Consider the following 16,918-nt stretch of genomic DNA (forward strand, 5'->3'; position numbering starts at 1 on the left):
GTACTTGTGTTACTACTTTGAGAATTATAAGCACATGTTGTCATAGCATCTGGACTTCTGTTCCTCAAAATTCAATAGTGTCTAACTTAGGCATGCAGATAAGGTCACGGTTGATTTTAGGTAACCACATAATAATTCAGATGCACAACAGAGTAAACACATTTTCTCTTCCTGCACTACCGGGAAGTTAGTTTCTTGTGCAATAACAACTAGGAGAGTTTCTGTCAGGTGAGTCCAGCTTGGAGCACCGGCGTCAGAAGAGCTAATGAATTACACGCTGACGTACAAACTAGCGGTTGCTTTGGGAAGCTGCATGCAGATAGGCTACAGAAGTGATACAGAAAGGGCAGATGCTCTTGCAGTCTTTCATTAGTGCTCAACTGTAATTGTATTTCTGTGTCTGGCAGATGCTGCTCGCTCACTTTAACAGCAGTTATTGAGTTTAGTAATACCACAATAGCAGCCTAAATGCAAAAATCTGAAGGAAAAAAAGCATGAGGCAAACAGCTTGAAAACAACTCTAAAGCTATTAAGGAGGACTGTGCAGAGAGCATTCTGTCCTGGCCTAGAAGGACGAGGGCTGCATAGTATCTCTGCTGTAGCCAGGAATATCTTGAGTAATCAAGGGGAAAGTTCACATGTCATTTTGCTAAGAATTTAGAATCACAGAACCCAGAAATGTCATAGCTTGCAAAGGCCCTCCAGAGGTCATCTGCCTTGAACACTGCGCAAAGCATGGCCAATTTATAGATATTCGATGCAGATATTTACTTTATCCGAGAAATAATTATTTCATCAGGTCACAGGTTAATCTGGACTGGCAGAAAGCTGGAGCAGATTCTTGTGCTGTCAGACTGCCCAAACCAGGCTGAACCGTAAGGTCAGACCAGGTTGCTTTGAGTTTAACTCAGTCTGGTCTTTAAAATCTTCAAGGACAGAGAATGCGCAACAGCCTGCTCCACTGCTGGGCTTCTTGTGAAAATGCTTCCTCTTACATCTAGACAGAAGGTCTCTCTTTTGATGCTTGTTTACTCCAGGAGAAAAATGAAGAGCTCCATAGAACATGAAGCTTTTATACATCACTTAAAGCTCAGAAGATTGCTATGGGAAGGAGGAGAGGCTACTGTGCTATAAAGGACTTGGAAATGGAAAACTGTAATTTCTTTATTTTGACATTTATATACTGTTTAATGTTTAATGATGCATCACTCTTTAATTACGTTTATGTATCTACCAGTGTAATGTATACAATACAAAACAGTGGAATTCATGTACATTCCTCACAGTAATTTTGTATTTCTTTCTCTCTAAATATACTTTGTATGAGCTTGTGCTTCACGGGATTTTCTTTGAGCTTCTAACAAGCTCCAAAAGTATACAATTAATAACTGGTAGATTCTATTTTAAGCTCTTAAGTACTGGGATTCAACTCACAATTACAATTCAACACAAGCACTTCAAACTTGACAAATTTGCCATGGAGACATTTTCCAAGCAACCTCTCCAGAAGAGCTATGGGAGCACCAAGAATCAAGCTGTTCATCCAAGGAGAAACAGCCTAAAAAGCAGGTTAAAAAGAACTGCTCAAAGCAAGATTTCACTGGTTTAATTTTGGGAACACTGGTAATAGCAGTTCCTGACAGTACATCCATGACTTGCCACTTCATATTAGTCTATTTTAAACAAAGGTCAGCTGGAGTTGTAAATATGAGATCTAGCTCCAATTTTAACCCAGGTTAGATGCTTGGATCTGGAGGTCTAATTTTTCACCCCTTTCAAAGTTATTTTGCCTGTTAACATGTCAGACTTCAGGCACTAATATGATCATTGGTCTTTTCCAACTACACTGTTGAGTTTTCCCTAATGATCAGACATTAGGGAAAAGAGGAGAAGGCTGTAAGCCTTGGCTTTGTTTTATGAGAGAGGAATACAACAAACCTCTCATTTTAATATATATGTATCCCAAGAGTGTATCTACTTCTAGCAACATCAAAATGGAGTCCACTATGGGGATTCTCTCTTGCCCAGCGAGCCATGGGGATCTCAACCATAAGACTTAGAATCAACACACCTGAGCACTTGTATGATCAGTAACTATGCAGAGTAAATTTCCTCAAGGAAAAGGATTTATTGAAAACTGATACTTGCCACATATTAGAAAAATGAGGTTTCATCCCCCTACATTATTCTGCTATACAATCTCTTTAAACAGTACAGATTTTATGGTACTCCCTCGTTCCAGAAAACAGCACTGTGAAGCATACAGTGTATAACCATAATAAAAAGGCTCCCAGAATGTTTGTTTTAATATGGTTGCAGAGAGGAAGTTCTATTACTCAGATATGAAAAAGTCTGTTAAACTTTGTGCCCATTATCCACAGCTCGCTGTCCTGAGCCGCTTAACTCCTGTTTCACAGCAGGCTGGCTCCGCATATTTGCTCATCTGGGAGCAAGCAGGGCACCCATCAGCTTTATCTGTCACAGGGCTGCTGAGAAAGGAGTTACACAGTGTGATGTGGTGTCCCCTGCGCAGTGACTGGCAGAGGTCTGGCAAACTCAAGGGCTCCTGAAAGAACTTGTCCACATTCCAGGAAAAATGAAAGACAGGAGAGAATGACTTTTAAATATAGTCCAGTTTCTAGGCAGATCAAGGTTAGTCAAAAGCCTCCTGGGCAGGAGTTCAAACTGGCCACATCTAATGGTTACTTGAAAACTTCCACCTTACACTGGAGCCCTTTTCATTCTTTTGATATTTAAATGCAAGTTATACACAAGATGATAATTAATCAAACACTATGTCACATCTTGGATGGATTGTGGGCCCAGTGAAATGAGTTTCACTTTACTGTAAAAAAAAAACCAAACCAAAAATCAGACTCCAATTATCCCTTTCTGGAAAGCAGTGCAGTTCCCTAAACCCCAAACAGACCTGAAATTCTCAGAAGACACTTGATCCAACCTGCTGAACAGAAGAATGTATGAGGCTAGGTTAGAGCAGTTACGGTAGCTTCCTAGTAGCCTCTCTCCTGGCAACTTCAAACAGGAGATAAGGAGAATGACATAAAATCATAGAATCACAAAATTGTTAGGGTTGGAAAGGACCTTAAGATCACCCAGTTCCAACCCCCCTGTCATGGGCAGGGATGCCTCACACTAAACCATGCCACCCAAGACTCCATCCAACCTGGCCTTGAACGCTGCCAGGGATGGAGCATTCACAGCTTCCTTGAGCAACCCATTGCAGTGCCTCACCAACCTCACGGTAAAGAACTTCCTTATATCTAAGCTGCTGTTCCCCAGAACAGACATGTAGTTGGACTTCTGTAACAATGCTTGCTGCTGTGATGGTTACAATTGCAGACATAGAAAGCATAAGATTTGTGAAATCAGCAAATTAACAGAAATCCAATCATAACTATTTATTTGAGGACTATTAACTACTTAAGATAGCTAATTGTAATGAAGATTTCAGAAACAACATTTTAAATGAAACCCATGGGGATTAAAAAAAAACAACAAACCAACATAAACACCCCCCACCTTCCACCAAAAACTTCATTATCTAACCATGCCTGGCTAGTTTCTTGCCAAATATAATACAATATTGGCTTACCCACCTCTGTCTTAAATGTCAGAAATACAGAATTCTAATGCTAGCCAGGTGGTCTAAAACTTGTTCTGATTTCTTAATTTCCCAGACACCAGAGCCAAATGGGGCAGCTGAAGATGCTGTCATGCCTGAGCTGAGCATTACTTTGCCCAGCTGCAGTGTTTCTGACATCAGTGATACTGTCTGCAGATGTAAGGCACTTACACAAACCAATTCTGTCAGAATAAAAGTGGAATAATCTGGACCTATACAGGATATTTAAACAGAAGGAAAATGACATTTCTGAGAAACTCTGATGAGTCTTATCCAAACCAGTAAATAACAATATTACTGCTCTGCAATTTCTTAGTAATTACTTTTTCCTTCTAAATACAATCTGAACGATTTTATAGAGGACCTACAATAATCCCTTTGCTGATTGTGTCCTGCTTTACCATAAAACCAGTGCACTTTCAGAAATGCTTCAGTTTAGGAAATTAGACTGGCTACCAGGGTACCTTAATCAGAGCATTCTTATCAGTGTGTCTCCAGACTAATAAGAAGAAATCCAATCTAGAGCCCACTGAACACTAAATTACATCTAATCATAGGGCACCCTTCCAACTGTTCAACAGCAGGTCTAAAACCAACGAATGCCATTTATTTTTTTCTGGTATCCATTAAAATGCTACAAGCAATCCATAATAGCTGCTTCAAAGCCACGGCTGGAAACGTGTGCAGAGATTTGTTTGCATTTAAAGCGTGATCATTCATCGCTTTCCTTGCCAAAAGCTACTTCAAACACTTTCAAGAAGATCCGGAAAGGTTCTAGAGCCACAGTACTCTTGGAATCCCATAATAGACAACCTACTCACATGTTCATATTCTCAGCTTGAGAATGTTTAAAAGGTTGAAGTACAACACCTTTTAATGGCTCTCTGGCATATATATTTTGCTAATTCAAATTGGAAAATGACTGCATCTTAGCTTAAACATGTAAAAGCTGAAAGCCAGCACTATGTTCATGCAAAGACTATGATATAAAGAAGTTGAAACTGGCTTAATGCTTTATGCAAAAGTTCTAGACCCACATTTTTATAGGACACCATGAGCCACGTGCTGTGTATGTTTCTTTTTCCACTGGGAAAGGTCCTATCTGTTAAGTGTCCTGGGTTAGACAGAGCAACTGTGTATCGCTCTGACCTTGCAACCATTAAATATTTGGGAGCAAAGACTATAATAAAGCTCAGATTTCTCTAATATAGTTTCTTTCTCAGAGGTCAAAGTGACAAGTTAAATTTTAGCTCTCATTTTGGTTGCATCATCTTCACTGTACTGAGTACAATCTGAGTCTGACAATGACTAACATGTCACTTATATCAGCATGTACCAAGTCCCAGCTTTGAAGGCCTTTCAAGCTTATTGTTCTCTCACAGGGCAAAGTACTTCCCCACTAAATACACAGTGTTCATTTACTGCACAGACTGGCCACAAAGACACTGAAGTACAATGAACTGGTGAGGGGTGGGACAGGGAGAAGAAAGAAGCTGCCAGAAAAAGTACGTGCAAAAGGTGAAGACAAGTGAACTGGCTGTGTGCAGGAGGAGATAAACAGCTTCCAAGCTCAAGGGTTGTCATAATCAAACCAGGTGCACTCTTGCTTGTCTGTCTCTAGAACAGGGTGTATTTGCAATTAAGATCTTATGGATAAATTACACGTCTGAGCAGTCCTTAACATATAGAGCAACTATTCCAGGCTTCAGTTCTTCAGTGTTGCTTCTGGATTTCTAATGGAAACCTATGCTTATTTTTTAGATAGCATGTAAGTGCAGCAAAGACTGCTAGCATAGAGTGATAGGTTCAACAGGAACCATGAACTTTTGGATATTCATTTCTGGTTATGTCAACTCGGTAAGAACGGCTTAAAATGGCATGTCTAAAAGTTACTTCATAAACGTTATTGTTTGAGGTAGTGTGCAATCTAAACCAGAACTGATGAATTTATCTTATATCACCTTTACTTTCTGAGTGCATCATCCATGATGGCAATCAGAATGTTAGCAATACACATATTAACCACACTTCACTTCTGCTCCCTCTATTGACTGGCTGAAATGATAGCTGATTTCTCTTTTTGAAGGAGTTACTGGTTCCCAATGTGATTATGGAGACAAGAGTAAATGAAATTTGCAATTTCACATTTGGGTTAGGAAATTTGTTATGCTACATTAATAAATACTGAAGAGTGTATGTATACATCTTACCCTGCTCATGACTGTGTGTTAAATCACACATGGTATAAAATACTCAAACAATATATTGTGAAATTATTTCTGTTGCAACTAAGCCCCATTGCCATGTTGCTTCCATACGCTTGTGACACAGAAGCCCTCAAGGATCTATTCAAGCACAAATGCTAAAGGTGTAAAAACAATCAGGCAACATCCCCATCCACACATCATCTGGTGACCCAATTTCCTTTCTTGGACTTCACCAGGTCTTCATTTCCTCCCCACACTTAAATCCTCTGTGTCTATTATCCATTATGCACACTGTGCTATAAAACTGTTGGCACCTTCCTTTTTTTCTTGAGCCCTTGCATCCCTCTTGCCTGACAGAGAAACAACAGCCTAGCACATCCCAGTGAGTTTCCAGTGGAAAAGGTGATTATAATAATGTCAGAAGCTGAAAAAACAGTATATCAAGCTAGGCTGTAAAATAAAGAGGGAGGGATCATACTCACAGCAGCTGCAGAGACACAAGATCATCAAAAAGGCCCTGGGGAATCTCTGTGATCTTGTTTCCATAGAGCACTCTGAAAGATTCAGGAAGACAAAATAAATAACAGACCAGTTTAGTGTCCTCCCACCTCTCTGCATTATCATCTTTATTGATCTTGTGCACCATGCCCAGGATCTGTGGGCATTTCATTTCACTACTTATCTCATTTGCTTTTCTAAGAGCACATGGTACTAAATGAGTCGTTATGATTCAGGCTTCGTCTGGTGTTGGAAAGCATTTTTAATGTAGAAACTGGACATCGTCCAACCCCCCTATCTGAAATATTTTTCATTCTGTTGAGGGATTTTTTTTTCCCACCCTTTTTAGAAATATTTTAACCATTGAAAGACACACTGTCTGATGTAAAATCCTAGAATTCTGCTCAGCGATACTGAATTTAAAAGCCAGGGGAGCATAAGCTGGTTGTAGGTAAAATTACATGTAAGTGAATCGCTTAAGATACAATAATTGGCATTAAATGTGACAGAGGCACCACTGGATAAAATATTATGGCTTCACCAGCTGCTGTTACCATTTTAAGTAGGTAATGAAAAGAAATTCAACCTGAACTGGAAACAGACATATATTTCAGAAACTCAAAAAAGATTTAGGTGGAGTTTGGTTATAAAAATCAGTAAAGACCATAAATATACATAACCTGATATCCATTATTCATTTTTAATATTACAAATATTTCCCTTCTAATGGAAAAATGCACATTTCTTCAGAAATTGAACTAAAGGGAAAACCAGACAAACCCACCATTATGCTAAGATGTGTTACCTAGCGATGAGAGCAGAATCATATGTGACAGGCACACCTGAATTTCAATCACAGCTGAAGTATTTACTTGTGTCATTTCTGCAGTTGGCAAAATTTGTCAAGCCCAGGAAGTGAGTAGGAGCTTATGTGTGTCCTGCTAAACGGGAAGAAGATTTCCCTCTCTCTGAAAATTTTACTCCTTACCTAAACATTTTAATATATTTCAAATAGGTAAAGCCAGTATTGATGTAATTTCAATGCTTTCTATAGGACACAGTAAATGCTTATAAAGCAGCTCATGCCAAAACTTTGTTCCTTATGTGCCATTAAACTTGTTAATTCCCTAACGTTTTAATGTGGAATAACATGTTAGCAATTAATCAACTAGCCATGTGAGGCTTGGCTGCTGCCTGAAATTCTGGTTTATGCTGTCTTTCAACATTTACAACATTAGGGTGGGCTGAACATAGTGAAAACCAAACACTCAGTGTGATGGACCATTTACAATACCCTCTGGCCTTCCCAGAGTATCGCCACTTCAGTTTGCTCTTCATCAGTCATTGGAACTATATCACCTCTGTGGGAGAGTTCCCAGAACAGCTCTTTTCTGAGCCTAAATAAAATGAATCTAAATAAAATAACACCACTTAGATAGGAAAATTTAAACTTGAAACTTCATTTTTCATTACTTTTGTAGTTTAGCAGGAACTGAACTCCTAACTCAAGAAACTAATGATCACCCAGCATTCTATTTTCTCTCAACACAAGTTTGCAGAGTCAGGAGGTTGGTTTTTAAATGTACTGTTTCACTTAGTGGCTTTTTGTGAGTAATGTATGCTAGTGCTGCTAAATTTTTCTGTTTCGCAACTTCAGCTTCAGAAGACGCATACTATTTCCTACTTTAACAAAATTTCATGCAATGTACATGGACTTTTATACTCTACCCCACACTAGACAGAAATGATGGCTGAGCTTTGAGAGGTCTAGCAGGTCCATTTAGGTAGCAGTTTCAAAGTCACTGAATTTCACTGGGCTCTAAACCAACATTCAAATGTTGACTCTCAGACTTCTTTCTGAACAAAGTAACTGATGTGAACCCCTTTATCAGGAAGCAAAACTTCTGCAAATAAAATATATGAGGTTAAAATGTTAAGTTAATGCCCACAGAACCCAGTATATTTCCACTTCAGTTTCCCCACTTTCTGAACGTTTCTTTAGCAAGTGCATCATCTGTATACAAAGTTTAGATTCTAAGCTCTGTGATGTTGGATGAACATCTTCCTTAGTTTTGTGGAGTAGCAGGATCATCAATGCTGATCAACAGTGCATAATAATATAGCATCTGAAACCGAGTTCAGAAGCTAAGCTCTACAAAACACCCATGGAAAGTAGAAATAAAAATCCCTATTCCAGAATAAGAGTTATTCTGGCTTACACTTATGTAAGGTAAAACCTTAAAGAAATGTCAACACACCCAGTGCAGTTGCTAATCATGGTGCTACCAAATGCAAATATCAAAATAAGACTCTTACTGGAGTAATTTTTCACTTTTACTATAAGAATCAGAAGGTCATAGTGCAGTGTTCCATTGAACTGAAAAGCCTGGATGTGTTTATATCTCCTCTTTATTATTTTGAGCAAAAGAAACCAGAATAAAATAGCTTACAAAATAAAATAAAGCTTCAATTTTCAGAAGCCATGTAAAGAAAAGCAGCATTTCCCAACCTAATTGGGCTTATGTGCATGTGGCACATTAACACTGGAACAAATTAACAGCTAAACAAAAGTCAGTATGAGAGCTCAGGCACTCGTCTCTAATTCATATTCATGTTCAGCACTACACGGAGCCAAATTAGCTAATGCCATTGTCTGCCTGCCATGGCAGAGCTGGAGTCAAATGGTCCGACAGAAAGAAGCAAAGAGGAGGGAAGGGGAAATACATAATGCATTGCATCTCATTTCTTCAGCTCCTTATTTCCATTTCCTCTAATAAAAAGCACAGAAACTCATTTTGTCTAAGACAGGCAAGAATACTCATATCAACAAATAGGAATCTTGGTCAGGTTCTTGATCCAAGATGTTTTTGTCCTGAATGTACCAAGTGCTGCACTGCTAACTACTAGGAATGAGCCAGCCTGCAGAAAGGACAGGCCAGGTTAGGTTAGGGACACCCTGTTACTGCAGCTGCTTTCCTGTATGTCCTGCCATTGGGTCCATCTCACCGCCATGCATCAGTATTTCCAGAACAGCAGCCTTAGGGAAAAGAGAAACCAAACAAACCCCCAAACAGAAATATAACGTCAAAAAGCCATAACAGGAACCTCAGCCAAGTCAATTAAAGAACTTCATTTAAATTTCCAATGCTATTACCAACAGGGATACATTTTAGGAGATCTGCCTATGGCATTACAAGTTATAAAACTCTGTGTTCACTTCTACCCTTCAGATGTGTTGCAGGACATGCAGGTGCCCTGGCTCCTGTGCAAGCTTGGCACAGCAGCACAACCCTCCTCCTATCCCCTAGCACCTGACAGTTTAGACCCCAAATATTTTTTATTAAAAATACACTAACAAAGTTAATATCTAATAAAATCAGCTCAGTAACTGCTGCCAATAGACAGCACATCAGTGAATCAGAATGACATTTATTAGAACACAAAAAATATATGATAACTTTTTATTGTGTGCTCTTGACTGTTCATTTGCTTAACTTTGCTGAGAGACCAAGTTAGCCACACGTCTGACCAGCGCCATTCACTGTTGGTTGGAGAAGGTATTGCCCTAAACATGGTGCACATTTTTGGAAGAAAGAGAAAAGGGAGCTGCAGCTTAAGTCTATATTCACAGAGCTAAACTTAAAAGTAGTAACTAAAGACTAAGCCAGAACTGACTGAGAGACTAATAGGTATCCTTTTCCTTATTGCTCCTTTCTTTCTTTTCTCACCACATAAGAGTCTCTTTGCAAAGATGGAAACCAGTCCGAATGGAGAACAGTCATAAGGATGTGCAAACACACCAGACTTGCCCGTGCACATATTTTATCCTTGTCTTTTCCACGAGGCAGGTATATCCCATACCAGAATGACCAGTTTGAAGAGTCAGTCACTGTATTTTTCACTCAAAGTTCTCACATTTTATTGCTGGTGGCTTTCTAATATAAGCAAGTTGCCGTTATAGCTCAGGGGCAGCTGAACCACCCGCTGAGCAGCATGTAGCATCAGCTCACCAGTTCCCAGCTAAATGCTTTCAGCAGGGCCACAAAGGACAAGCTGCAGCTCTTTAAAAGTACCTGGTGGACTGGCTCACTAATGGCAGCAGTTTTCAGGCTGCCACCAAGCTTCCAAACAACACAGCTAAAGCACAGCCCCCCTGCTGCACTGAAAGCGCTGGAGAAGATCTCTGGAAGAAGCAGCCTATTCAGTTGAAGAGTTATTATGGATCTTTAATGAGAAATCATACAAATATATAAAAGACATAATGAGTCACTATGTTTCTGAAGCCTGGTTCTAGCATAGTATTTTCATATTTCCCCAAAATGTAGCTATTCCAAACCACAATATTAGATTTCCAATTAAACAATTGTCACTATTAAACTTCAAGTTTTGCAGATTAATCCAACTGACGTGCTAAGCAGTTTAAAGTGAAAATAGTCACTGCATAGCTTCATCTAAAAGCTTGGGACATACCAGACAAAGAAAGGATTGGAAGCACACATAGCAATGAGTACGTTACCTTGAGTGAGAATGCAATTAAGCGTGTAACAAACCTTATCTTGAAACAAAAGTCTCACTGATTCTTCAGTGTAGACATTCTGACCTCTTGAACAATGTGAAAATTTGCAAAGACTTTCCCAACACACAGCCTTTCATATGCACTGAAGTTAACACACCACCTTCTGAGGCTGTGAAGCAGTAATTGCTGTGGTGTCTCTATTTCACAGTCCCTCGGTCTACCTTACTTGCAAATGTAGCTTCAATTCAGCTGCTTCGTTAAGTCAGATCCCAGAATACAGACATCTTCCCCTGGAAGGTGCCACAGAAATTTTTTGGGGTATGAAAGCCTACCACAGAATCCCTTACCCTGGACCATATGGTTTCCAGCTAAGTGTTGCTTTATTTTGGCTTGGCTGAAACATTCTTACTGAAGTGTCAAATTTTGACTTTATGCAACGTCTTTTTCAGTCCTCAGAATGCTTTTAACTTTCCTTCAGACTGAAAACAATTCTTGCTAGGAAGAATTACATTTCCCAAACTATGCACCATGGCACAGGCTCAATAAGAATTCAAGTTTTTTAAGAGGAGGAATTGACAGGGATAAAAACAGCAATAAATTTCTCATCTCTGAAAAAAACGTAGACATATAATTTTTTGTCCCTGCACTATTTCATATTTCTTCAGAACAAGTTAGGCTAAATAAATCTCCGTAAAACTATCCCAAGCAATTTGTTACCTTAAAATAAGTTTGGCAGTTATTGCAATAGACAGTGTTTTACTGCAGATTTCAAATCACCATGAATGACACGATATACATCATCACCCAGGAGATGATGTCTAAATGGGACTGCTATGTCAAAATCTAAGCTGTCTCTTGTCTTTTTGCCCAGGCTGATCTAAGCTTTTAAACTGTTCACTAGCTTAATTCAGTATATGAACAAAACCAGAGGAATTCTCCCTCTGCAGTGGTCTTAACTTTAATTCATTTAGTTTAACACACCGAAGGCTTAGACTATTTTGTCATATCTCATAAAATGTCCCCAGACAGTCTGGATATGGCCTTCCAAACCTCCATTTGTGGGAAGTCTACTGACCCCAAGAATAACATTTATCTTCGATACTATTAACAATAACCAAATGCTGGTACAATTCTCTTGCTGATATTAGACAGATTTTGAGCTGATTAAATGCAAAATTAATTTACTTCAGAAAGTGCATGCAGCAATCTTGAAACATGAAACTCTTCATAACTCAGCCCCTATGTTGCATGCTGAGTTATTAACCACTCCAATTCCAGCAAAGCTCTATTCTAACCACGTACAACATGTACCACAGCACGTCATGCCCGCTATGTAGAACTGGGGGCAGTTACCCGGAAGAGCAAGATCACTGCTCGGTTGGGCTGGGTATCAGTTGGCAGGTGGTGAGCGGTTGTATTCTCTCCCCTTGTTATTTCCCTTATCATTATTATTATTGGTGGTAGCAGCAGTGGTTTGTGTTATACCTTAGTTACTGGACCTCTCTTATCTCAACCCGTGGGAGTTACATTCTTTCCATTCTCTTCCACACCCCTCCAGGAGCTGGGGGAGGAAAGGGGAGGAGTGAGTGAACAGTTGTGTGGTTTTCCTGAATTACTGACTGGACTTAAACCACGACAACCAGGTACTAGCAGTAGAGCATTTCTCAAAGTTTTGCTTAGAATGAAGATAACACCGTCTTTTGCAACCAACCAATTCTGCCACACTTCTCAAAGCAAGGGGATTATTTGCTCTCATGTTTATGCTGAAAGAAGTATTGGATGGCAAGACTAATCCCTCCAACACAAAAGCCATGGCTACACTACCATGGCTCACATCTGTGCTCCCTATTGTCATTTTTAGATTCAAATAATTCTAGGTTTCTCAGTTTCAATATTTCATATGGTCCCAAGTACTGCACTATCACTACCTCTCACAGCCTTTAACATATACACCCTTGTATCATCTCTTTGAGACAGAGAAATACTTCTGCTTTTTCAAGCAGGGAGGCTTTGCTATAGACAAGCAGTTTATTTGTCCAACAGGGTCACTAGAATTATGCAACATAACTTCTTCCTCCCAGATCCCACAGTGGCATCTTTAACACTAAGGACACTTTTGCGGACATCACCCTCCGTTCTCCACCAAGCTCTCTAAAACTCAAAACCAATCTGGATCTTACTATACCTTCAGTGTGGTCTGTAAGCAGGTTTGAAGTTTTCTTCATACCAAAAATATGCTAAGGATCTAAGCCCTAGTACCTAAATACTGAAAGGGAACTTTGGACACTGTAGCAGAACTAAATCCACAGCCCCAGAGCTGACCATGACTCACAGTGCCACTTCATGTGACACAATAAGGGGAAAACGAAAGGCCAGAAAACTCCTGGAAGAAGAAAATATGCTCTTAAAGAAAAATGATTCCAGTTCCTCAGGGAAAAAAAAAAAAGAAAAAAGCAAAAAGCCCAAATACTTCTAAGAAAAATGAAGCAGAAGTTCCTTGTTCCATACAGTCATTATATGAATAGGGAACAAAATCCCACTGATCCCACTGAAAAATGGGATGGAGACAACTTCTTTCATGGAGAAGACAACTTCTTTTCCCCTGAGTGTGAGGAATGGAGATGTCTTAAGTCCTTGCAAGAACAAGGTTGCCTTTCTCTTGCTAAATGCAGAGAAAACTTAAGGTAGAAATGGCTTATTTAAAGTGTTAAGATTCTGTGACCTGTTTGACTCCCATAGGTGGATTTCTTGTTACAGAAAATATATAGATGTATAATGTATAAAACTTAAATCTTTTAAAAGTGCAAAGTGATCCATGCTAGCAGGTCATAAGTTTTTATTTTAAAAGATTTCAGTTTTATACATTTTGGGGGGAACTGCTTCTGTAATAAACATTCCTGTGCTTTGAAAACTATAATACACCATTTTTTCTTCCATCCCTCCATAGGTACAATAGGCAGAGCACTCTGAGAAACAGTTCTGCCTGGAAACACTACCCTAAGTTCGCTCCAGAAGAAAGTAGAGTAGCAACCCACTATATATAGGGCTCCATTAGCCAGCAAGACTAACAATGTTGGCTGTCTTCCAGAGAAGCACTTTCACTCTCCTAGACCCATAGGGAGCACTGCAATTGCATGCGAGCAGGGAGTAAAGGGAGGAGCAGAAAATGGGAATAATGCAGGAGGGAAAGGCATGGATTTTAGGCACTACAGCAGTACTTCATTTTTAATGAAAACCAAGTTGCTTACTTCCATTTGTGCATTAGCATTTTCCCCTCCTTTCTTTGTATTTTAACTCAGCTAGCTGAGATGTCCAGCTGCTCTGGCAGAGATGAAACCTCAATGGTGTCTCATTAAAATGTATGCCACCGGTCACATTTGACTTACATATACAAAAAATAACAGTTTCTCTCCACTGAGCTGAAGCATTGTATGCAGAGCAGCCTTCCTTCAGGGCATGCAGATGACTAAAGGTACTGGGCCCTCGGGCACCAAAAAGACTGAGCCGCTTAAAAGAGAAAACACAGGTAAGCAAACCCTCCTACTTCATTTCTGCCTCCTTGTTCTTTCCCCTTGGGCAGTTTCATTGGGAGGGCTAGCACTTCAAAGGAGTCATCTTCTCTAGCACTTGTCTAAGGTTGACAGAACTGTGCTGGTGGTTAGAGCAGAGATCAGATGAAAGAAGATCTTCTACTTTTCAGAAGTAGAAACCTAGGGGAGGTTTCTTCAGAGAAACCCAGCTTCTGCAGAAGAGCAGATAATCTTGCTCCATGATGATATCTAGGGCTCAGAAACTGGAACACCTACACAAGTGACCAGCAGGGAAGAACCTGCCAGAGGTCTGGGTGACAGGTCATAAACTAACTCTTGTCTATCAGTCACAGGGAAAACACTTGTAAGACCTACCTGCAATGAACAGCAAGAGTAAAACCTTTCAATAGAAAGTAAAAGCCAACGGCACGCACAGTGGACAACTGAACCTAGAGAAGGAGTCTGACAATTTCAAGGCTGGAGTCAATACTGTCCGACAGAAAAAGGAGAAACAGACTGTGTGTTACACCAGCTTTGTGTGGCTGCAGAGGGAAGAAACTGAGGCAAACACTTAACAAAGGAAAGACTGCTCAGAGGCAATACTCTTCTTGTGCTGCATCTCATCTCTCTCCCCTCTCTTTTCCTCCTTGGAACCTCCTACTGTTAGCTTCAGCACTATATTACCCACTTGGATATAAACATATTCAAACATCATTTACTTAAAATACCATTTTGGATGACTGGGCAGAGAATACAGAGTCATGTCAGTTGCTTCTGTATGCAAGTCAAAACACTATAAATTCCCACCCAGTTTATATTCTCATTTCCTCTCTGTCCACTCTGATGTGTTCTGTCCCCCTCCTGAGGCCACCTGGGAGTATCTGAATTAGCTACAGCTAAAGCTGAATAACTTCTGCATTGGCAAGTCAAGCAGTAGAAATGTCTTGCCTGTCCAGCTTGCTCCTAGCCAGGAGGTTTGCCAATACCAGAAAGCTGTAGCATTGCAACATCAGCAGTAGTTTCATACTAAGCCAGAACTGTAGTGCTCAGTAAATGTCATTCTCTCACTGAATCATTTCCAGACAGCATTGGGGGATTTGACCATTTCCACAGCATGTTGAATAACACCGCCCTGACTACTCAACAAAGGCTAGCAACACTTAATATATATTTCTGGCATTCTCCCAGCTGGATTCAGGGCACAAAAAAAGGCCCATCCTTCTGCAATCTGGCTCAGAGTGTACTGAAACATATAAGCGTAGTACTGAATGAACTTCTAATATTAGCACTAGTCAACAAGTTATATAGGGGGGTTGAATTTTCCAGTATTCAAACAATAAAATTATAGCAGCTTTTAGAAATAAACTACATCCTTAAAAATAAAACTGCGTTACATGAATATTAATGAGCTAAATGTTTTAAAACTGTCTTTACTATTAATGCAGGCAAATATTATTCCAGTTGAGCTTACCCTCTTCATTTAACCTGGGGCTCATTCTAACACTCTATTCTACTTCATTCTCCATATGCAGCTTCTGACCTTGCACTGCTCCTTTTACCCATTAAAAGCTCCACTGTTTTAATAGTGCTGTGGGTAGCTAGGTTGAAATATAGCTGCATTTAAATTCAACTTGGTGCTAAAACAGTTTCTGTGTTCTATAAAGAGAAAGGAATGGTTGTCAAGAGATCCTGCCTTCCTTTTATCTTTTGTATGGAGTCATATTTTAGTCCTCTTCCAGCTTAATAAAGTAGTAATTACAGCTAAGAAATAGAAACATTTTCTTAAGGGCTCAGGTTCTTCCATCACTAGTTTGAAAAAAAACACCAAACCCAAAACCCAATAAAAAACTCACAAAAAAGTGTAATCTCAAGTCTTTAATACAGGAGAAAAATTCAGCAAGGAAGAATTCCCCCTAACTCCTCCCTGATGAACACCGCCAAACAGTGTCTGAGCTATGATGAGGGTTTTGTGTGCCATGATGAATTGGGGGCCATGGATTAGCCTGCAGGTGCACATGTACAGCATATCAACCGATGCACTGATTTGAAGAAGTGAACAAATCAGTAACCTTGGGGTGTTCATCCACAAAAGAACTTACTAGAGATGTGTAAACAGTTCTTCCTAACCTTTGTGACCAGCGTTTCATTTGTAAAAGATCAGATGCTTCACACAAGCTGGCAACTGCACACAGAAATGTAAGTTCTCCGAGACAGCCCATTATCATCTTTATTTCTCTTACATGCAAGCTCTCCCCAAATGCCCATTCAGTTCTATTTTCTACTTACAATGAAATGAGAGACTTCAGGCCTTTGAATGCATCAGGCGCAATGTCAGAGATTTGATTCTTGCTGATGTCTCTGCAAAGAGAAGGGAGAATGAAACAAAACAAATCATAAACAGGATTTTGATGACAATATTTCAGCTGTAGTTTATTGGAAGAAGGTACCTGAAACAAACCCAGAATTAAACTATCATAGAATGTTGGAGGAATGATGAACTACATAAGGACACAGATAGGTGAAT

The 16,918-nt window shown here is 39.7% G+C and overlaps 1 protein-coding gene across 4 annotated transcripts in view; it reads right to left on the reverse strand.

Annotated features, from left to right (window-relative positions):
* The window catches only part of SLIT3 (slit guidance ligand 3), a 519,568-nt gene that overhangs the window by 152,151 nt on the left and 350,499 nt on the right, over window positions 1–16,918 (reverse strand). For all 4 annotated transcript variants that reach the window (XM_062629206.1, XM_062629204.1, XM_062629205.1 and 1 more), the window contains 2 exons: window positions 16,681–16,752; window positions 6,333–6,404 (listed from right to left, as the gene is read on the reverse strand). In XM_062629206.1, the coding sequence (XP_062485190.1) occupies window positions 6,333–6,404; window positions 16,681–16,752 (144 nt within the window). The remainder of the gene's footprint in view (window positions 1–6,332; window positions 6,405–16,680; window positions 16,753–16,918) is intronic.

Source organism: Pezoporus occidentalis, unplaced genomic scaffold, assembly GCF_034315485.1.
Source record: "Pezoporus occidentalis ecotype Australia unplaced genomic scaffold, CSIRO_AGI_Poc_V1 ctg33, whole genome shotgun sequence".
NCBI classification, from domain to species: domain Eukaryota; kingdom Metazoa; phylum Chordata; class Aves; order Psittaciformes; family Psittacidae; genus Pezoporus; species Pezoporus occidentalis.